The sequence below is a fragment of the Convolutriloba macropyga genome, chromosome 5, assembly GCF_964194025.1.
Source record: "Convolutriloba macropyga chromosome 5, txConMacr16.3, whole genome shotgun sequence".
Lineage (NCBI taxonomy): Eukaryota > Metazoa > Xenacoelomorpha > Acoela > Convolutidae > Convolutriloba > Convolutriloba macropyga.
Genome location: NC_134472.1, coordinates 31,013,516 through 31,036,318, shown reverse-complemented (window position 1 = coordinate 31,036,318; position 22,803 = coordinate 31,013,516). Strand labels below are relative to the sequence as shown.

The following is a 22,803-nucleotide window of genomic DNA, read 5'->3' as shown; positions in this document are numbered from 1 at the left end:
GATTTTGGTAAGGTTAGGTTAGAGATTATAATGCAGGACGATACGAGTCGTTTCCGGTGTTCTACCGGCTTTGTTTTTTTAAAGCAGAAAGCAAGTTTGTTCATGAGTTGAATTTTGACTTCTTTCTGTTCGAGCATTTACCTCCGTTTTTGATTGTTGACTTCTGTTTTCGAACATTGTACTTTAACAGTAGCTATGATTGTAATGTATAGTAATTAAGAACTGCTGGTAATGTTCAAGGTGAAAGGGTCATTTTGAGATTTTTTGTTCCTATATAAGTCATCCCTAATTAACTAAACTAAACCGCACAACCCCCCCCCCCCCGCCACCACCACCTATCTACCCCGCCCCCAGCACCTACCTACCCCCACCCCCAACTTACCCCCCACCTATCCCTACCCCTCCCTTCGCCTAGCTACATCCACCTACCCCCCCCCCCCCAACTACCTCATCACTACCCACCTCCCCAACCTATCTGCGCACCCACCCACCTACCTATCCCCCCACCGCCTACCTACCCCCCCGCCCCAACTTATTCCCCCACCTACCCCTACCCCAAAAATTACCCCTCCCTTCTCCTAACTAACACCCACCTACCCCCACCTCCCACTACCCCAGCACTAGCCACCTCCGCAAACTATCTACCCACCCACCCCACCTAGCCCCCCTCCCCCCGCACCTGAAAAATTGTCCGCATTTGTTGGGCTCTTTTTGTATTTTTTTTGGTCTATTTTGATGTTCTGATTTCGGTAAGGTTAGCTTAGAGATTATAAAGCACGACGATTAGAGTCGTTTCCGGTATTCTACCGGCTATGTTTTTTTATGCGATTTTTCGCTCGACCAATTTTTCGTCTGACGCTTTCGACTTTTCGTCCGCAAAAACGGGATGACTAGGTAGCGCCCAGCGGCCTTTAAGTGCTCTTAGAGCCTTTCAGCTCTGTTTTAGCTCAAACTATTTTAGAGACTTAAACTTATGGTGTGAAGGGCGGTTCTTGGAGGTTGAAGACACCCCCACTGGTGACCCCCCCACTATTGCCACCACCCCGCCCCACCACCGCGCTGTTCCCCCCCCACCCCACTGTTGCCCACAACCCCCCTCCCCCTCAATCCCCCGGTGACCCCCCCCCCCCCCTCCCCCCCCGTGGCTACTGACGAACAATCGATCGCTAAAAAACGCAATTTTATAGTAGTTTCCAATTTTTTTCAAGATTTTTGAAAATTTTTGTCATTTTTTGAGCTCTTCCAGCCCTAGGTGTCAAGGAACCTCCTCTACGGTTTTATAATAGCTGACTGCACAGTTTCCAGTGGTAGTGGAATGGTTTCAACATTTTAGCATCACGAATTGTAGCCTTTTTTTGACAAAACGTGCAAATTTTCTCAATTTTTTTTTACATTTATTTTTGATTGTTCACGTTTTTCCAGACGCAGGGTCAGAAAATGTACTTAATGGTTTGTTAGTAAGTTACTGAAAAAATTTTATTTGTCATGGAATAGCTTTCAATTTTTTAATTCAAATTTAAGCAATTTTTTTGATGAAACTTGCATTTTTCTCAAGTTTTTGAATAATTTTCTCGACTTTTAGATTTCTCCAGGCTCAAGAGCCGGGGAACCTCCTCCAGGGTTGACAATTGGTTTTTGTATAGTTTCTAAATGTAATGGAATGTTTTTCAAGATTTCAAGACAACGAATTTTAGAATTTTTTTTACAAAATTTGCATTTTTTCATTTTTTCTACATTTATTGTCATTATTCAGGTTTTTCCTGGCCCAGGGGCCAGAAAACTTCCTAAGGTGTTTGATAATAAGTTACTCACAAAATTTAATTGGCCATGTAATGGTTTTCAACTATTTAATGTCACAAATTTCAGCAATTTTTTTTTTTATAAAACTTGCTTTTTTTGAAAATTTTTTTGTCATTTTTGATTTTTTCAGCTCTAGGGTACTCTAAGTGCCAAGTAAACTCCTCTAGGGTTTCACAATATGTTACGGTATAATTTCTAGAGGTAATGGAATGTCCTACAAGATTTTAACATCACGAAGTTTAGCATTTTTATGACAATTTTTTTCATTTTTTTGATTTTTATAGTCATTATTCAGGTTTTTTGAGCCTCAAGGGTCAGAAAAGCTCCTTTCAGGTTTGATAATAAGTTAACAGAAGGTTTTTTTGGCCATGGATTAGTTATCAACTTTTATTATCACTAATTTTAGCAGTTTTTTATGCAACTTCCAATTGTTTTCCATTTTGAAATTTTTCATTTTAGGTTTTCCATCCTCAAGAGCCCAAAACCTCCTCTAAGGTTTGTTTATAGGATAATGCATAGCCTCTTGATCTAATGGAATTCTTTTTAAGAATTTAATATCAGCTATTTTTCAAAAATATTTGCATTTTTTCGAGTTTTTTTTAAATCTTCTTGAATTTTGCATTTTTTCCGGCACCAGGGTCCTAGGGACCTCCTCCAAGGTTTGATGATAAGCTGCCGCATAGTTTCTGGAGTTAATGGAATGGTTATCAATATATTTTGATGACTTCAGCTTTTTTGATAAAATTTTTTTCTTTCAAATTATAGGAAAATTATTGTCATGTTCCAAGTTTATGGAGCTTTGAGCCAGTGAAACTATTTGAAGCTTGAAATAGGGATACTGGATAGTGTCTTGAGACAATGAAATGGTTTTGAAGATTTTAATATCTTGAATTTTAGCAAGATTTTGTTAAAATTTGCGTTTGTTTTCAAAATTTTGAGTATTTGTCCTTTTCTGAGTTTAACGATCATTCCTGGCCAACGAAGCTTTTCAACTCTTGCAGATGGTTTACTTGACATAACTCCAGATGCAAAAAATAGTTATTGAAATTTTTCACTGCTAAATGTGAAAGCTTTTAATTTAAATTTTGAAATTTTTCAATTTTTTAAGATATCAGTTTATTTGATTTATTTACTAACAAGGCTAAAAATTTGCAGAGTCGAATCAAGCTAAAGCTAGCCTCACTAAACCGTGGCTAGCTAATTACAAAGCCAACCGCTCGCCGGTCGTTTGAGAGCAGTTCGCCCGACGTTAGTCGGTTATGTTCGTTTTTTTTATCCGTTTGCTAGCAAGAAAACCTACCGGCAGTTCAGGGAGTGAATAAAGTTTGAAAAAGTTGTTTCAGTGAACCGATTTTAAGGGTGAAAAATTAGAGAGAACGATTTTTTTCATGCCTTCTTTTAAAACAGAGTGAGAAATGTCGGCGAGAAAAATTTTTGCTTAACTCGACTTGCCCAAAATTGTCTGAGTATTAATACTGTCTCGACTGTTTATCAGTAACCGTTTCCATTTGTACTTGTAAAAATTGAAATCGTAAATGAATTCGCGTAATTTTTTGGGATGAATTACATTTTAGCTATTTTTTTATTTGAATTAAGATTGTTATTTATTCTGTTTTGCTGCTTAGTGCCACCAGAAACTAATGTTTGAAAGGCTGGTTATTTGAGATAGAACTGATCGAGTCGTTTTTGTAAACATGTATTTTTAATCAATTTTATTTGAGTTAATTTCGAAGCCAGAAATGGAATGCGTGAAAAATTTTGGTGGTTTGAGTGTTGTGCAGAATTAGAGAGTGGAGCGAAACCAGTGATCTTTAGTGCATACCGCTGTTTTCGGGAGAGCAAGAAATTGCAGCGTAGAAAGTTTTGTGTTATATCGAGAGAAATCTTTTGTTCACATGCTGCTTTCTCAAGAAGTTTTTTATTTGGTTTTGACAATTTTTTTCTGTAAAGAGGTGTGAATAGGTTCTATTGACAATTTTAAGTTAGGCTTGTTTTGATAGTCTCGGCAATTTTTGTGGCCTTTAATAGGAACTTATGATAATTTGGAGGTTTTTTTAGACGTTTCGCGATTTTTAACACTCGTTAAGCATTTTTTGCGTGTTTTTCTCTTTCATTGCCTTCCTTGTCGGTTGAATGGATCACTATCAATTGAAATAAGTATGAGGTGTCAATGCGTTCAAATTTTGATTCAATTAAACTTTTTTGTTGAAACTTCACGAAAATGAAATTTGAAGATCAGAAATTTGAAATTTTTTGTTCAATTTCTTGCAGCTTTTCAATTTTTCTGGAAAGTCAGACATGTTTGTTGCATAAGGGTTTTAGTGATCAATGTTTGATTAAATGAATGACTTTGTTTTTATGCGCTCCTAATTCTTGATGAAACAATTTTTTTTAGTCCAGATGGTTTTTGGTGCTGAATACCTCCCTAATTGACTTTTTAAGTTGCGTACTTTTTTGCTATTGGTGTAAGTATTTAAGAGTTCTTTTGGTTGTGTTTTGTTTAAACGACTCGAAGAAGAATATTGATGGATCAAGTTTTTTGATCGGAGATTTTATTGGAGTGTATTCGAAACTGGAAATGAAATTCGTGAAAAATGTTTTGGTCAAATTAATGAAGAAATCGGAAGAGCAGGGAGAACTCAGTATTTTTCTGTTCTTTTCGCTTTTTGAGAGAGTGAGAAAAGTAGATATAAAATTGCATGTGCCGCCTTTTCAAAGCAGTTTTTTAATTTACGCTATGAGCTTTTTTGTCAATTATGTATTTCGATTATCTTAAATTTTAGAATGAATTTCGATGCATTTTTATCCATCTAAAGCGAATATTGACTTCTACGTTCAGTTTTCAACTATGTTTACCATTTCGCCTTGTTTTAAAATTTTTAAGCAGTTTTTTTGCTTCTTTTTTGTAACATTTGTGGAGTTTTGGTGTCGAAATTTGTTGTTTTAGCTCTGTTAATTGATTGATGTTAATTTTGAAGTCTGCTGTAAAGAAAATTGGAGTAAATTTGAGCCAAATTTGTCGTTTTAGCTCTCTGTTAATTGATTGATGTTAATTTTGAAGTCTGCTGTAAAGAAAATTGGAGTAAATTTGAGCCAAATTTGTTGCGATATTTTTCTAGTCCTTCGTTTAAGTTTTCTTGTCCATTTCTTCTGATTTTATGCTTCTCACTGACATTTTTCTTGTTCATTTCTTATGTGTTTCCTTAGGTGTTGCTACCATGAAGTAACACTTGCAAGCTCGACAGGGCAGTTACTTTGTATATTTAAATGCTCTGTATATGTATGTAGGAGGTTACTTATGTCAGTGAGGATGGTCTAAGGTGGCATTCACGAACTTTAGCAATTTTTGAAAATTATAATGGAATTTTTCCATACTTTTCAGAATTTCAAAATAATTTTTGATTTTATCGATCTTTAAGGGCCAGAGAGTCTTTTGAGGTTCCAAAGATAGGTTACTGGAAAGAATATGTTGTTTAAAAACTGGTTTTGAAGATAGTAATTTATTTTAAGAATTTTGGTAACTTTAAAATTTGAAATGAATCGCTTTTTTTGAGAAAATCTGTCTTTCTTTCGAGTTTTCAATCTTTACTTGCCAATATACCCTTTTCAAGGTTTGTGTGCTGGTTGATTATTATATTAAAATTGATAAGTTCTAGTATTCAGGATTTTAGCTTAGAGAATTATAGCAGTCTACTATTTTTGTTTTTCTCTAATTTTGTGGGGCTGCTTGGCTGGAATTGTTCTGTTGGTCTGCTGGTTATGTATAGTAGTTTCAGTTTTTCAGTGATTTATCGATTGTACTTCATGATTTTTTCTGCTATGTTTTGTACTTCGCCAACCAAAAATTTCATTTGCTCTACTTCAGTTCACAGCTTGTTCAACCTTTTGCGTAAAAATTATGCTAGTTCCTTGTCTTGTCTCATTCTGCTCAAGGTGCTCTTAAACAGCAGTTGCTCAACAGAGCAATCGAAAATGAAAAGAGTCAATGCCGAAAAACGAAATCAAAATGGAACCTGAATAAACTCATAAAGACCAATTTTTTGAACTTGTTTCTATAAGTCTTTGTTACCATCTCTAATGCTTTTTATAGCTGCGAAGCTGTAAGCTGAGTGGAGCTATATTGCGGTGCTCTTGGTTTTTTACAATTCAAAGAATTTGAATTGTATTGGGGCGCTCGCTGTCTTTTTTAAAGATCTGTTCACACATTTTCGGTCACGCCGAAACACGAAGAAATCGGATTTTTTTCTAAGTGGTTTTTCCAATCCATTCATAGTCCCTTTTAGGTCTTGTTTTCTGTTTAGTCATTGAAAATTCTTTGAATTGTACGTCAGGACTTGTCCTGCTATGTTTTTTGTTTCGTCCTCTGACGCTCTTTTTTCGTTTTACATTTGTTCACACCTCAAAGCTGAAAAGTCAAATTTTCTGAATGACTTCTTCCTCTCACTAACTGCTTTTGCGCGCGTGACGTCATTTCGCACTCTCTCTAGCACAAGTTTTTTGTGATTAGATTTTGATCATAAGTGACTTACCTCACTCAATAAAATGACTTTTGCACTTTAAAATTTAAGTTTATTTTGAATTAGTTTAAGGTCAAAGGAACTCATAAAAGTATTAAGGGTCCGTAATGAAATGGCTTCTGCGCAATCTATTTTAACGAGCTTTATTAATTTATCATTTAATTTTTTTACATAGCTTTTTGAGCGGCGTCGATAACTTTTTCAACTTATATCTGTATCTGTTTCTATCTCTATCATACAGCACGCAAGTCTATTCTTTCGCAGCTGTTCCGGCAATCTGCCGGCTATGTTTGGTATTTATACTTATACCTGTATCCTCTCGTCACGAAGTTGGAGTATGTCTAAATACGAGATGAAAAAAGAAAAGTTTGCACTTAAAAAATGTTTTTGTACTGCAATCAGTGTTTGTCCATTTTTTCTGTTCTTTCTCAATTAGGGTCCTTCAATGCCAATCAATGAGTCTGTGAGAAATACTTCAAAGTTATCGGAAATGTTGTTGCTAACAGGTGGCGGCCTCGTACAGACAATACACATGCATCTCCCAGCTGTCTACTAAGTTGACGGACACTTTAGTGATGATAGAAGAGCAGTTGGACCGTGCCCTTGCCTCCATCTGCGTGTCATTTGAACCCTCTGTCTACCACAAAATACAGATGGCTTTCAAAATGATAGGTCAGCAGTCCTGTAGTCTAACTAGGATGATTATCTTTAAAGATTCTTGCAGATGAATTTTATCTTGCAATATCCTCAAAAGACGTGCAAGGTAGCCGTCAGTAATAGATTAAAGTCCCTGATAATCCCTTCACATTCAATTATCAATTGCTAGAAATATTTGACAAAACGAGTCCTTGCAGATTTTTCAAGACTTAGTAATGGCTAACTGTGTTGAAATTTTTAAAATATAGTTCAAACGGACAGAACAAACTCATCTTTGACATGAAAATATCTCATTATGACATAGTAACGGGGGAGAGGGTCAAATTAAGTGCTAGCCCCACTAAGCGACACTAGAGCCGTGAAAAGATCTCTCTATATTAGCTAATTAATAGCCGCTCTCATCTCAGCCGGCTATTATAGCGCTCCTATTTTTACGACTCGAAGAGGAGTATTGGAGAAGTCCTTTTTTTAATCAATTTTATTGGAGTGATTTTTGAAGTGGGAAATGAAACGCGAGAAAAAATTTGGAGTGATTTTGATGCTGAACAAAAGTGAAGAGCGGAGCGAAAAGAGAGTGGTTTTTGTTCATACCGCTGTTTTTGAGAGAGCGAGAAATTGATGTGTAAAAAAATATTCTAAGCGAGCGAATTTTTTTTGTTCACGCGGGGCATTTTAAAGCAGTTTTTTTCATTTATTTTGGTTCAGAGGTTTGGTTATTATTTTGTTTTAATTTTAGGCTAGTTTCAGTAGTGGTTTGAAGGTTTCTTAAAATTCATATGAATTTTATGATAATTCGGAGGTTTTTAATGTATTTTGCTGATTTTTGGGCTAATTTTTGCGTTTTTTTGACGATTTTGTTTTACTGGCTCAAATGGGTATTGAAGAAACCACTTCTACTTGAAAATATTTATCATAACAATTGGTTGCAGTTTTGTGGGTAAGAATCATTTTTTGTTGAGAAATATGACAAAAAAATGGCGAAAATTGGAACTATTTTTCTTAATTTTTTTTTGCAGTTTTTCGTTTTTTTTTTGTTTTTAGCTAAATTTCTTTGCCTATTATGACTTGCCTATTGTTTTGCGAGCATCTGTATACCCTATTGGCTGAAGGGAATTTTTCTTTGGATTTATATGTTGTTTAAAATATTTAAAAAAATTAATTTTTTCCAGTTTTTCAGTGAAAGTTGTTTTTAAGAGCTTTTTTTTTCATAATTTAGCCTAAAGTATTTTTTTCAAAGTTCACATAAGTGGTTTTTTTAAGTACTAGTTGTTGATGAAATTATTTTTGGCAGAGATAGTTTTTTCGGGATCTCAATTTATAACAAAATTTGAGCAGATTTTTATCTTATTTTAACAGATTTGATTTTATTGTTTTTACTTTTTTGTTTCATGACTTTGTTTCAAGATAATCATAATTTAGTAAAGGCACGTTTTGTTTGATGAGTATTTGGATGGCGTTTAAATGGATTTTCACTTCGAGTCGTTTCCGGAATTCTTCCGGTTATTTTTTTTTCTACTTCGTCGAATAAAAAAATGTTTCGCTTTACCTCATTTTGCCGCTTTTTCAACATTTTGCGTGATATCTTTTTGACTTCTCTAGGCTAATTTCTCTCTTCTCTCATTCTGCTAAAAGTGATTTTGAACATCAGTTGCTCAGCAAAGCAATTCAAAATGAACAGAGTCAGTATAAAAAATTGAAGTCAGAAGTAGAAACGGGATAAACCCATAAAGCCCAATTTTAGATGCCCGCTATTTGAACGTCGTTCCTATAAGTCTTAGTTACCATCTCTAATGCTTATTGGTATTGATAGTAGCCCCTGCAGCCTCTCTCTAAGAAACAGAAGTACGTTATATTCAACTACGAAATGCCATCAAAATAAATTGGTCTTAAAAAATGTTTTTGTACAAAAATCCTTTTTTTTTCAATATCTTCTATTCTTTCAATCCCAATCATGCTTATTTGAATCAACGGCGGCTATTTTCCGGAAATCTGCCGGGTATGTTTTAGGTTTGCGAAATAAAACTGTTTTTTATTGGCGCGTATTGCTGAGACTAATAACAAATTCATTGCATTGTGGTATTCTACGATTTCGCGATCTTACAAGTTTTTCACGACTTTGTAGCTCCCCTTTTACCACTGTTGACAGGGAAGACGCAGAGCTGTCTGGATCAGTTGAAAATGCACTACTCCAGTCTGTTGCACAATAAATCATTCAGCCTGGTATTGGGGTATGCTGTGCTCAACCCAGACACGCCCCTTTCGGAGTCCCAGTTCCAAAGGATGCAGTATCAGGAACTCTGTTCCCACGTCAGTCCACAACTGTTCACCGCATGTCTGAGTGATTTATGCAAGACTGTCTGGCAGATCCTTCACAGCTACTTCCAAATGTGCAATTGGCATGATCAGAATATGGCTATGTTCCAGGTTGGTCAGCTGCTTGCTCATATTGTTGTTAGTTTATGGTTTCGGCTAAATTTCGAGGAAAAACGAACTGAGTTTAGTAGCAGAGGAGTTATTTCGAAATAATTCAGCTTTTCAATTGCAATTAGTGCGTAGCCATGCTATAACTTGTTTTTACTTGTTAATTAAACTTTTAAACCCAATGAACTTTTTGATAATTATTTTTTATAGCGACTACTTTGATCTGAAACATTTTCTTTTTGGCCTTAGGAATCATCGGCCTCAACAGCAGAAGTTGAACACATTGAATCATTTTTCAAAAAGAAATTGCACCATGACAGGAATCGAATGTGGCAGGAGGTGCAAACCAAAGTGAAAATATTCCTTCAAAGCATTGACCTCTGTCAGAACTTCAACAACTTCAGCTTCGATGAATTTATCAAAACTCTGGACATGGTCGACAAGTTGACAGATATCGGACACCAATTTTGCCAAAGTTCATCTGTCGATTTGCAAGAATGTATCAAACAACAGAGCTCTGCTTATTTCAAGATATATCACAGAACATGCATGAGCGACCTGAAACTATTTCTAGAAACGGACGTTTGGGAATTATGTCCTCTGAAGCACGATTTCACGTTATCTGATTTGCACGAATTTCATTTTCTAGAGAAAACAGAACACTCAAAATTAGCTATTGCTACCCTCACAAACAAAACGGGAAACGAGAAGGATAGCGAATCTCAGGAACAGACACAAAAAGCTGCAGCTGCCTGCTTATACTTCAAACCTGATTCTGAAAATCCATTTTCGATCAGTTTCAATGGAAGTGGAAAGAAGCAGGAAGATATATTAGCGCAAGTTGACGAGCAAGGTCGTGCTTCCGAGGTGTTCTCGGACTCGGACGACGATGTTGCGCCCGAACTTTGTGCGGATTATATAGACGAAACTACTGGTGAAGTTTTTGTGCGTACAGGTGTCAGTGGAAATTTGGTCGCTTTAAACGGAAAAATCCTAAATGGTATCTCAAATCGAAATTCATATGGATCTTCGAGTCATCGTAGATCATTTGGTCGGCAGTTGTCAACGAGCAAAGTTCCGTTAATAACCAACACAACGTTAAGTGTGCTTCGTTATTTTGGAAAATATATGCAAATGATGTGTTTATTGAAACCGGTGGCTTTCGACGTTCTAGTTTACATGTCACAACTTTTCGATTATTATCTTTTTACAGTTCACGACATGTTTGTCTTCAAAAGTACTAATCCAAAAATGTATTCTTTCAAGTTGAAAACTCTACTTGAACGAATTAGGGCAAATTTAATCATACAAACATCGACACAGCACCTAAATGCAAGCAATTTAACTAGTAACGCAACTCCTGTGAGTTCACCGGCGTCCAATTTGCCGCCTCATCTGATGAATGCTACTGGGGGTCACCAATCGTCTCATCTATCTTCGGATAAAGAGAAGTTTGCACCTGTTGTACCTTTGGACGGGTTGATGGAAGATTCACCTGAAAATTTGTTTAATTTGTCTAAAAGGATGATAGCGTGTGAATCGGTCGTGTTCCTTTCTCAACAATTTGAGGTAAAAAAATTCAGCTATGTTCAAATGAGGTTAATATTTTTAATAGCAGCAAAGATGTAGCTGGGGCTATTATTGGTCTTCTCGTTTTTTTTTTCAATTCAAAGAGCGTCTTTCAAAGAGCATCAAATTGGCGGAGAATTTTTATCCATAATTTTTTGGGAGTATTTAAAACTTGTTCTGAACAAATTGAAGAGGAGAAGAATTGTTTTTCTGATCATACCACATTTTTGAGAGGAAGCGAGAAAAGTAGGTGTGAAAAAATTTTATCTAAGTGGACAAAATTTTCCGATCACGAGCGGATTTTGTGGTGCTGTTTTTAGTTTTAAAATAATTTTTCGAGTAAAATGGTCTTAATATATCATATATACCATACTGATAAATAAATGTACGTTTGGGAGCTTCTTTGGTCACCTCAATCATATAGTAGAATTTTACAAGCAATATTGAGCTATGTTTGTGATTTCTCCGTTTTGTGTGGTTTTTTCGTATTCTTTAAGTTAATGCCGTCCGGGGTTATTTTTTTGGTTGAAAGTAATTTTGATATTAGTTTCGGTGACCTTTTGATCCGGTTGATATCAAATTAGGTTTATTTTACTCGAAGCAAATTCGGTCAATTTTTTTGCTTATTTTCCGTTTTTGTTTTTGACTACTTCGCTTGTTTTCCTGACTTCTGGAATATTTTTCTCTTTCTTTGCTTAATTTGGTCAATTTATTAATTGCTCTCAAATGAAGTTTGTAGCAATTATATTAGTCCTGTCGGTCTTTTTATGCGTTTTTTCACTTGACCGATTTTTTGTCTGACGCTTTTGACTTTTCGTCCTCCAAAACGGGATAAACAGGTAGCGCCCAGCGGGCATTAAGTGCTCTTAAAGCCTTTCAGCTCTGTATCGGCTCTACTGTTTTGGAGACTTTTATTTATGGTGTGAATGGCGGTTGAAGACACCCCCACTGTTGACCCCCTCCCCCACTATTGCCCCACACCCCCCCACCGCGCTATTGCCCGCCCCACCCCACTGTTGCTCACCCCCTCCCCCATCAGCCGCCGGTGCACACCCCCACACATAAGGTGTCAGCAAACATCCTCTAGGGTTTCATAATAGGTTACTGCATAGTTTCTAGTGGTAATGGAATGGTTTCAAGATCACGAATTTTAGAATTTTTTTAACAAAACGTTCAAGTTTTTTCAATTTTTTGACCTTTATTTTTCATTATTCACGTCTTCCCAGACGCAGGGGCAAGAAGACGTCCTTAAGAGTTTGATAATAAATTACTGAAAAGAATTTTTCTTTTCAATTTTCTAATATGGCAAATTTTAGCGATTTTTATAAAACTTGCATTTTTTTCAAGTTTTTTGAAAAATTTTGTCGATTTTTAGGTTTCCTCTGTCTCAAGGGCCGGGGAACCTCCTATTTGACAATTGGTTACTGTATAGTTTCTAAATGTAATGGAATGTTTTTCAAGATTTCAACACTACGAATTTTAACTTTTTTTTTTACAAAAGTTGCAATTTTAATTTTTTGGTCATTTATTTTCATTATTTCGGTTTTTCCGCCTGACAGAAAGTCTCTCTTAGTGTATGATGATAAGTTTTGGAAATCGTTTTTTGGCCATGGATTGGTTTTCAACTGTTATCACAAAGTTAGCAGTTTTTTATGCAACTTGCAATTTTCAAGTTTTTTGAAGGTTTTTAATTTTTTTTAGGTTTCTCCTGCCTCACGTGCCACATAATTTCATCTAGGGTTCGATTATAGGTTAATACATATCTTCTAGATGTAATGGAATGTTTTTCAAGATTTTAATGTCACCAATTTTTAAAAAACATTTGCAATTTTTTCATGTTTTTAGAATCTTTTTGAATTTTTATCATTTTTTTCCGGCAACAGGGTCCTAGTTTTGATAATTGCTCTCTGTCACATAGTTTCTAGAGTTAATTGAATGGTTATCAATATTTTAATGACTCCAGCTCTAGCAATCTTGATGAAATTTACTTTTTCAGATTTTCCTAAAATTATCAGGTTCCAAGTTTATGGATCTTTATGAGCCACTGAAGCTATTTAAAGCTTGCTTAAATTAGGGATACTGTATAGTGTCCTGAGACAATGAAATGGTTTTGAAGATTTTAATATCTTGAATTTTTAGCAAGATTTTGTTAAAAATTTGCTATTGTTAAAATTTTTGAATTTTTTTGTCCTTTTTCTGAGTTTAACGATCATTGCTGGCCAACGAAGCTTTTCAAGTCTTGCAGATGGGTTACTTGACATAACTCCGGAGACAAAAAATAGTTTTTAACCTTTTCATCGCGAAATCTGGAAGCTTGTCTTTTAATTTTTGCAATGTTTTGCAAATTTTTAAAATACCATTTTTTTGTTTGATTATAGCTGCGAAGCTGTAAGCTGAGCGAAGCTATATTGCGGTGCTCTTTGTTTTTTTTGTTTCGTCGTCTGACGCTCTTTTTTCGTTTTACATTTGTTCACACAGCAAAGCTGAAAAAGTCAAATTTTCTGAATGACTTCTTCCTCTCACTAACGGCATTTGCGCGCGTGACGTCACTTCTCACTCGCTTTAGCAAAGGTTTTTAGGTTATTTGCGTGGTTAGATTTTGATCATACGTGACTTACCTCACTCAATAAAATGACTTTTGCACTTTAAAACTGAAGTTTAATTTGAATTTGCTCAAGGTCAAAGGAACTCATTTGTGCAGTTAAGGTCCCTAATAAGAGGCTTCTGCGGAATGAATTTTAACAAGCTTTATTAATTTATCGCTGAATGTTTTTTACTTAGTTTTTTGAGCGGCGTCGATTTTTTTTTTCAATTTAGATCTTTATCTGTTTCTATCTCTATTATATGGCAGGCAGGTCTATTCTTTCGCAGCTATTCCGGCAATCTGCCGGCTATGTTTTATTTACTAACAAGGCTAGAAAACTAAAAGTTGCAGCGTCGAATCACGCTAAAGGTAGACTCATTAAACCGTGGCTAGCTACTGACGAAGCCAACCGCTCGCCGGTCGTTTGAGAGCAATTGGCCCGACGTTAGTCGGTTATGTTTATTCGAGGAGGAGAATTTCTAGGGCTATTGCTACTAATTGAAAAAAAATCAAAGGTTCTGAAAGTTCTAATTTTTATAAAATAAATTGACCAATTCTGCTGGTTTTTTTTATAGTTTTTTTTTAGTTTTTCTGCTTTTTGTGTTTTGTGCATTTGGAAACAGAATCTGTTTCTTAAGATGTGTTGAGAACATGTTTTGAGGCTCTGCATTTTTTACGGACTTATAAGAAAAATTTTGCAGATTTTTAGGTTAAGTTCTGTAATTCCTTTAATTTTGCTCTGTTTTTCCTTTTTCTGTATGTATCTTTTGTTATTTTTTTCTACCATATAGTAATCATTTATGGAACAAATTAAATATAGCAGTCATTGTATTATATACATGGGTTTTGGTGTAGCAACTTGTCAAGGAGTTTGCAAGAAGATGTAATCTTTTTTGCTTAACTTCTAGTTTGTTTCCTCCGTTTGTTTCAAATTGAATGGCATAATGATGTATAAAGTTTATTTAGTAGTTGAGGTTACTTTGAGGTTACTTTAAGTTTTATTTTTAGGTTACTTTGAGACTTCTGGTTATGTTTTTAAGATATGTTCGCACTTCTCGAGGCCGTAATGAAGTATTGATTTTGGTGACGAAACAGGAAGTTGAGCGACAATTAGTGGTCTTGAGGTTTAGTATTTTTTCACGCGACTCTTAATCAAAAGTGAAGAAACGGTATTGGAACTAATTATCGTTTTGTCGAGAGTCGTTTTTTGTTCACTTGCGGCAATTTGAGTTGATGTTTTACGGTTTTTTATTGGTGTATCCAAACCTAATCATTCCTAGTTCCAGTTTTTTCTGTTTAGTCAATGAATTTTCTGAATTGTAATTCAGGACTTGTCCTGCTATGGTTTTTTGTCAAGATTTTTGTTGCGACCATGACTTCGCGATTACTACAAATCTGCTTTTTGTTCATTCATGAAATTTCGACTTTTCACTTTTAGTGGATCGAATATTTTGTTCATTTGCGTGAATAAGTTTTTGGAACTCAAGTGTCTTACCTCACCTTCAAAATGACTCCCCACCCTCAAATAGACTTTTGCTTGATGTATGTCACTCTAAGGTTATTTGAGGGCAGTTAATAGAAACAACATATAAGTTAGACTTTTGCTGCTGAAATAAAGTAAGACATCTCAGCATAACTCTTGTCCTGTTTAGAATTTGCGGCCTCATCTGCAGGAGAACATTCCAAATAGCAAAGTGACATTCCTCAACCAGTTCTTTGTCAACACTATGGCCACTTGCGTTGACTTGCGCCTACCAATATATCAGGTATTATCTAGTGGATTACAAAAGTAGGAAGTCTTTTTTTGGCCTACTTTAAAGATATTTTGATTATATAAGTGAAATTGGGCTCAATAACTTTACTGTAACTGTTTTGGTTAATCTTCTTTACTATAGTGAGGTTGCGGCTATTTTATTCACTGGCGTTGATGTAGCCAAAAATGACGGATGGTCGAGTGCGGAGAGGATAGGAGTCAACCTGGAGCCCAAAAGAATTACAAAATGGTCCTTAATAAATGCAAATATTCGAAATGAGCATGAAGTTCGCAGTGTTTAAAATATGGTACTATAAACAAGGCTGTATTTATTTTCTGCTTCTTTTTCGAACGATAGCTAGCATCAAATCAGTTGCTGATGCATGAGTTGTGTAATCCTGAATTCTTTTTTTTTAAAAAAAATTATGATCTCAAAAAGATTGCGTATTTGTTACAGGGTGTGGCCTCCCGTGCCATCAACTACAGTGGGCTCATTGCACAGATGGGACAGGTGAAATGGGACCTGAAGGAGATTGTGAGTGAACAGAGTTCATATGTGGAGTTCATCCTGGAGGAGTTCAGAAACCTCAAACACATTCTTACGTGAGCTGTCTCTGATTCGTTTTAAAAATGAGAGCATTTGTGCTTTATTAATAAAAGCATTAGTCCTGCGGCGTCTGACGCGTTAAATTTTTCGTCCTCAAAAACGGGATAAAGAGGTGGTCCGGAATGCAATAAGTCACTGAGCAGCTCTCTTAGAGCTCTACGAGTCTCTTGAGTGTACAATTCGCCAAAGCGGCTGAGAAGACATAAAATCATTGTGCAAAGGCAGTATTTTGCGGTTTAGACCCGACCCCTCCCCCTCCAACACCCCCCCCCCCCCAACACTACCATCCCTAAGCCTCAGCTGGCTAGGACCGAACCCAACCATTCCCTAGTTTTTTGGGAGCAATGCGCCCGACGTTAGTCGGTTATGTTTTGTTGAGTTAGTACAGCTGAATAAAAAAAATGGCTGATTACATCACTATTTATGAAAATATTAAGCAGTTCAAGCTTGCATTAAATGGAGCAGTTTCTCGAGGACTCACGGCGATGCAGCACTCCTTTTGCCTCTATGTTTTCTCTGTGAATTTATCGTGTTACAGATCCTTATCACATGAGGTGCCATTCAGCAAAGTGGCACTGCAGCTGCTCTGGGCACATACGCTCAAACTCACCAATTGGGCTCTCATTGAGGGATACTCGAATGTGAAGAGATGTACCAATGAAGGCAGAGCTCTGATGCAGCTTGATTTCCAGATTTACCTTGTCGAAATATCTAAGGTTTGTCTTGAAAAACACGACTGGTAGAGCTATCTTGCTTTCTGATGTTGGCCTTTAAAATTAAACATCTTTGTCTCGATAAAGCGCAATAGCAGTAATGATATCAATTCGTGATGTATTTCTCTTAAAAAAAAAAGAATTTATTTATCTGATGTGAGCTGATGTTAAACAATAATATTAAATTAAGTAAAAATAAACTCAGCACCAGAAGGGACAGGCACCGAGGCCGTCAGGCCAGCATAAAAACCTGCCTCAAGATAATTTTGAAAATAATATTGATCATTTAAAGACATTTAATTTAAGTATTTCAATTTACTGCAGAAAAAAAAATCCTAACGTTGCATATAAACAAATTAAGTTTACGACAATTTAATCTCGCAACAAAAAAATTTATTTACGGCCGTTCATCTTACGGAAAAAAAGACACTCGGCAAACATATTCGAAGACTTGTTTCAGGTACATTTAAACATCAGAAAAAAATTCAGTCAAAAAACAATTAAAATACATCTGCAAATGCGACATCAACTAAGAGGAAAAAATACAAGTATTCATACACACTTTTATTTTCACTAAAGTAAGACCCGGTAACCACGACTTTCTCATCACATATCTGGGCCAAAAACGGCATTTAAAATTCTCCTAAATAACCAGAAGTAGAAAAAATTGAAAATTTCCATTTAAAGCTGAAAATTTTTTTAAGTATTTATCCAAAAAATCGCCAAAAAAGCCATTTTCTCGGCTTGTAGAGGTCGTACGAGGCTAATATTTGAGCATAAAAAATCGAAGTTAAAAATAATTTGGTGCCAGCCCTACCCCCTCAGGGGCAGGAAGCTGGCACCAAATAATGTCTTCCCAGAAACCCAAAAATCACAAAATTGCACCCCAGCAACGTACACTTTTTGAAAATATAACAGATTTTATTATTTCCAAAGCAAGCTAAGCTTAGATATTTGCTAAACTCTAATACGCGCTGCGCAACAATATTTCTGGGAAATACATAGGGGAATATTTTCACCTCCTTCCCGCGAGCAGGCTAGAACAGAATTCAGCCGCAACCTAAATTAATAGGGGAATATTTTCACCTCCTCCCCGGTAAATACATTGGGGAATATTTTCTCCTCCTCCCTGCAAGCAGGTAGAACAGAATTCAGCCGCAACCTATATTAATTATTAAAAGCCGCAAAGTAATAGCTGGGACTTTTATTGGCCTTCTGGTTTTATTCACAATTCAAAGAATTTGAATAGCATTGGTGCGCTGTCCTTTTACGACTCGAAGAGGAGTATCGTAGAAGTCTTTTTTGAACCAATTTTATTGGAGTAAATTTTGAAGCAGGAAATGAAACTCATGAGAAAATTTGAAGTGGTTTGGTTGCTGAACAAAAGAGTGATTTTTGTTCAGACCGCTGTTTTCGAAAGAGCGAGAAATTGAGGTGTGAAAAACATTTTCTAAGCGGGAGAGTTTTTTGCCCTTATGCGGCTTTTAAAAACAGTTTTTTTGTTATTTTTTGGTTAGCAGGTTTGGTTATGATATATTATTAACTTTTGGTGTTCTGAGAAGTTCGAATATTTCAGGTCATTAATGAGTTTTCGATAAATGGGATGTTTTTCTGCTATTTTGCTTATTGTTATTTGATTTGCAGCAGGTTTTCACCTATTTTCTAAGGTGTGTTAAGATATCAAGTGGCTGTAGTTTCATTGGTATAAAACATATTTTGTTCAAAAATTTGGACAAACTATTTTATTTTTTTTTTCATATTTCCGTTTTTTATACAATCTAATATTATTTCGTAGCCTTTTGCCCATGACTTGGCTATTGTGTTTATTTAAGGAACTTATCCTTGGTTTTATGTGCCCTTGGAATCTTTAAAAAAAACTTTTTTGATTTCAGAGCTTCTTTTTAATAGCCCGCTCAGCTTCTCAGCCGGCTATTATAGTGCTCCTATTTTGCGTGACATATTCAACATTTTGCGTGAATTTTTTCAACTTCTCTAGGCTAGTTTCACTCTTCTCTCATTCTTCTAAAAGTGGTTTTTTTGTCAGCAGTTGCTCAGTAAAGCAATTCAAAATGAAGAGAGTCAGTATCAAAAAACGAAATCAGAAATATAAACGGGATAAACCCATAAAGCCCGATTTTAGATGCCCTTTACTCGAACTTTGTTCTTAGAGTTACAATCTCTAATGCTTATTGGTATTGATAACTAGCCCATGTACTGATAACTAGCCCCTGTGTGGTCTCATTGCGAAACAGGGGTATGTTCATCTTCAAAATGACATCAAAATAGTTCGCACTTAAAAATTATGTGTACAACAATCATTTTTTCACTTGTTTTTTTACTTTCAATCCCAATCGTGGTTATGGGAATCAACGGCGGCTATGTTTCGGCAATCTGCTGGGTATGTTTTGATTTCTGAGTTCATTTTTCATTTCTTTTTAGAAATTCTTTCAGTTCAGTTCTTCCGGCTGTTTTTTTTTCTGTTCACACTTTTCTGCCTTTTCCGGTCATTGGGTAGTCAAATTTGCGTAATAATTTTAATCCCGCTGAAATAGTAAGAGGAGCGAAGAGCGAGTAGTTTAACGGGTTGACGTTTTTTTTTCGAACGTCTTTGAAATCGAGTTAGAAGTTGGTGTTTAAATGGATTGTTGGTTTTTGTAAGCAATTTTTTTCACTTGCGCCAATTTTACTTTTTCCGATGCTTTCTTCATCCTCTGACAAATACTTTTAAAAGGTGATACTTATGTTCAAATTATGCATAGTTTCGTTTGTTTAAAGTCCGTAAAAAGCAACTAATGTTTTTCAAGACTTTGAGGCTATTTGTCTTCTTGGAACTGAAGTGATCGTGTTTGTTTCGACAGTTTTTGTAGTTCTTTGTTGTAGTTTTGTTATCTAGTCTCAATAATGATAGGTCTCAAAGGCATCCTAATGAGAATTATTTTAATTTGTTCAATCGTCTAAATTGGAATCTAATGGTTATGAAGAATTTGACAGTACGTGTGTGCGAGCTCTTGTTCTTTTTAATGTTCCGTCATTTAGTCTCATTATGGACAGAATGAATCGGGTCTTTGATAAGTCACATTTCGATCAATTTAAATGTTTCGATTTATAACGAACGGTTTTCACGACTCTGACACTATTTACTTTCCATAAATTATTAGTTTTTAGCCTTCGCAGCTTTTTTGTCTTTAGTTGTTCTGCCAGTTCGTCTCCTTAATAGGTCTCATTTTCACTTTTATTATGCATTTGTGAGCCTATCTATTTTTTCAGTTCAATGCAGTGAAGGTTTTTTTGGATTTTGACAGGACTTGTATTCAAAGTTCATTAGTGATTTTTTCTTTTGCGAGTTCCTGTAGCCGTTTTTGTTGTTCTGTCGCTTAGTATCATTGATGACAGGTCTATAGGCTCTTTAATGCGTCATGTTTAGGTCTCCTTAATTGTTTTTTTGCTTAGCTAAAAGTTTGTATGACTTTGAAGCAATTTATGAAAAATTATCGGTATTCTGTTATTTGATTTTGCCCGTTTTTAGTAATTTTTTGTTCTCTCTGTCCTTAATGATAATTCTCATGTGCTCTCTACTTAGTGATAATTGAATGCACTTTGCTCTCTCCTGATTCATAATTGAATGCACTTCTGTTTTTCGGATTGTTGCTAATAATTTTTTTTACCTTGAAAACCTTTTTTTAACAATTTTAGAAGAACTTTTGATTGATGGTATTTGTTGGTATTTTTGTTACGTGGTCTTGCATTTAATTTAATAAAAGTTGATATGTGCCTTCGATCTCTGGACAGTGCGATGGATATTGGGGAGTTCATGTTATAAATGCATGTTTCGATGACTTAGATGTCACTTGTTTTCATTGACGTCACAGAAACCGGTTTTTGCCAAAGGTTTGTCATCCTATTACTTTCTCCCATTATCTTTCTGCAAAGTTGGCGTTTTTTCTCTAAACCCACGTTGTGTAAATGTTTTTCGGCCTTCTTGGGCGTAATAAGTTTGATAACCCTGTTTTTCCTGAAATGGAAATAAAATTAATTTGGTTTTAGATTTTTAACAGCCGTCGTCAGCCTCTCAAAAGCTATTATTTAGGCGCTCTCCTTTTTTAAAATTTGTTTTACCTTTTGATCACGTTTCTCATTTTACACAAGTCTCGATTTTCACGCTTGATTCTGACTTAATTCCTTCATTTTTTCAACTGAATGAATTTCAAGTTCTTTTTACGTATTGAATTACGTAATGTAGTGAGTCAGGTCGAAGTCAAAAGAGCAAAATCAGAAGAAATGGGATTAAAGATGTAAAGACCGGTCAGAAGGTCATAATGCACTAAGTTATCAAAGTTCATTAAAATAATTGCTAGCTGGCATAAGTATTGTGGTTCAATTTAGAAGCCTTCAATTTAGAAGCTGTGTTTGCCGGCTATGTTTAGTGTTGTGCGTACTTTCCTCGACGTCTTGGCGTATGATTTTTTGTCAGAGGCTGTTTTTTAATGAGGGTGATAGTGTTAGCTTCATTTTGCTCAATTCTTTGAATTGATCTGTTCACACATTTGCTCGATTTTTGGAGTTAAATTGGAGTGATTTTCATCACACCAAAACAGGTTATTTGTGCAGTACTTGAACAAATTTTGAGAAAAAATTTTCCTTCTTTTTACTGTTTTCTTGGAACCAACCTTCTTTTGGACCCCCATCTTCCCTAATCACCCCTTCTTGCTTGACCCCCACCCCCTTAGATCAGCTCTCGGTGCATGCCCCACACTCCATCACCGACACACACCTCAAAAATAGAACCCGAATGTATTCATTTTTCTACTGCATCATTTCCCCCTCTTAACCTTAATCTAGCCTCCCTACGCGCCAGCTTGCTACTGACAAAGCCAACTGGTCGTGTGTTTTGTGTTGACATTTCAAAGGCTGTTTTGTGTGAATAGATCACAGAAGTGCAACCTCCGATTCCGGACCAGCACTTTGTAGAAGCTTTCATCAAGGCCTTCTACCTGCCAGAAGTGGAGTTTGAGAGATGGGTCTCCCAACATCAGGACTTCTCTCCCAAACACCTCCTCTCTATCATCAACAGTGCTGGATCACTGCAGGTTCGTGTGATTCTCGGAAAGATTCTCATAAAGTGTGACTGTTCAATTTAATGACATGTAGCTGAAATTGGGGGTTTGACCAAAATTAAGTTGTAACAGAGAGCTGGCCCGTCGGACTCTTTGTGGAATGGTTCTCATCAGTTTCCGACGAGTCGTCGTACTTTTTCCAACGCTAGTCTTTTCATATTAATGCTCCTTTCTTGTATTTAGTCTTAGTTGTAAAAGCATGGTTGAACTTGAAGCATTCGTCGATGATTGTTCTGTTTAATAGCCGCACAGCGATAGCTGGGGCTATTATTAGCCTTCTCTTGGTTTTTTACAATTCAAAGAATTTGAATTGTATTGGGGAGCTGTCTTTTTTTACGACTCGAAGAGGAGTATTGGAGAAGTCCTTTTTTAAATCACTTTAGTTGGAGTGAATTTTGAAGCAGGAAATGAAACGCGTGAAAAATTTTAAGAGTGGTTTGGGTGCTGAACAAAAGTGAGGAGGGGAGCGAAAAGAGAGTGGCTTTTTGTTCATTCCGCTGTTTTCGAGAGAGCGAGAAATTGAGGTGTGAAAAAAATTCTGTAAGCGAGCGAAATTTTGTGTTCACGTGCGGCTTTTTAAAACCGTTTTTTTGTTGATTTTTTTGGTTTAGAAGTCTTTTTATGATATTATGTGATTTTTAAGGTTGCTTTAATAGTGGTTTGTAGGTTTTTGGTCATTAATAAGAATTTTATACCATTTTGCTGGTTTTTCAGCTATTTTGCTGAATTTTAGGCGAATTTTAGCAATTTTTTGCGTTTTGTCTTGTTATATTGCTTTGTATGGGCTTTCAATAGACGCATGTTATTTACTGAGTCTTTAGATACCAAGTGATTACCTTTTCTTAGGTTTTAAACGATTTTTTTGTTAAGAAAAATGACAATAAACTGAAACAGTTATAATTATTCTTCTTAATTTTTTGCTGTTTTTCGCCTTTTTTTCTAAAGTTAGAGAAGTTTCTTAGCCTATTCGGTTTTCCTATTGTTTTGGCAGTTTTTCAGTTTTCTTTTTTACTCCATTTAACGTTTTTTGGCTCTGTGCTCTTGAAATCAAAAAAGCTTATTTTTTTC

The 22,803-nt window shown here is 35.7% G+C and overlaps 1 protein-coding gene across 1 annotated transcript in view; it reads left to right on the top strand.

Annotated features, from left to right (window-relative positions):
- LOC142339328 (syndetin-like) overlaps positions 1-22,803 on the top strand; it is a 299,712-nt gene that overhangs the window by 265,181 nt on the left and 11,728 nt on the right. Inside the window, exons 3-9 of the mRNA XM_075389300.1 lie at positions 6,824-6,989; positions 9,121-9,398; positions 9,645-10,964; positions 15,201-15,314; positions 15,759-15,904; positions 16,447-16,624; positions 21,547-21,708. Of these exons, the coding sequence (XP_075245415.1) occupies positions 6,893-6,989; positions 9,121-9,398; positions 9,645-10,964; positions 15,201-15,314; positions 15,759-15,904; positions 16,447-16,624; positions 21,547-21,708 (2,295 nt within the window). The 5' untranslated portion in view covers positions 6,824-6,892. The remainder of the gene's footprint in view (positions 1-6,823; positions 6,990-9,120; positions 9,399-9,644; positions 10,965-15,200; positions 15,315-15,758; positions 15,905-16,446; positions 16,625-21,546; positions 21,709-22,803) is intronic.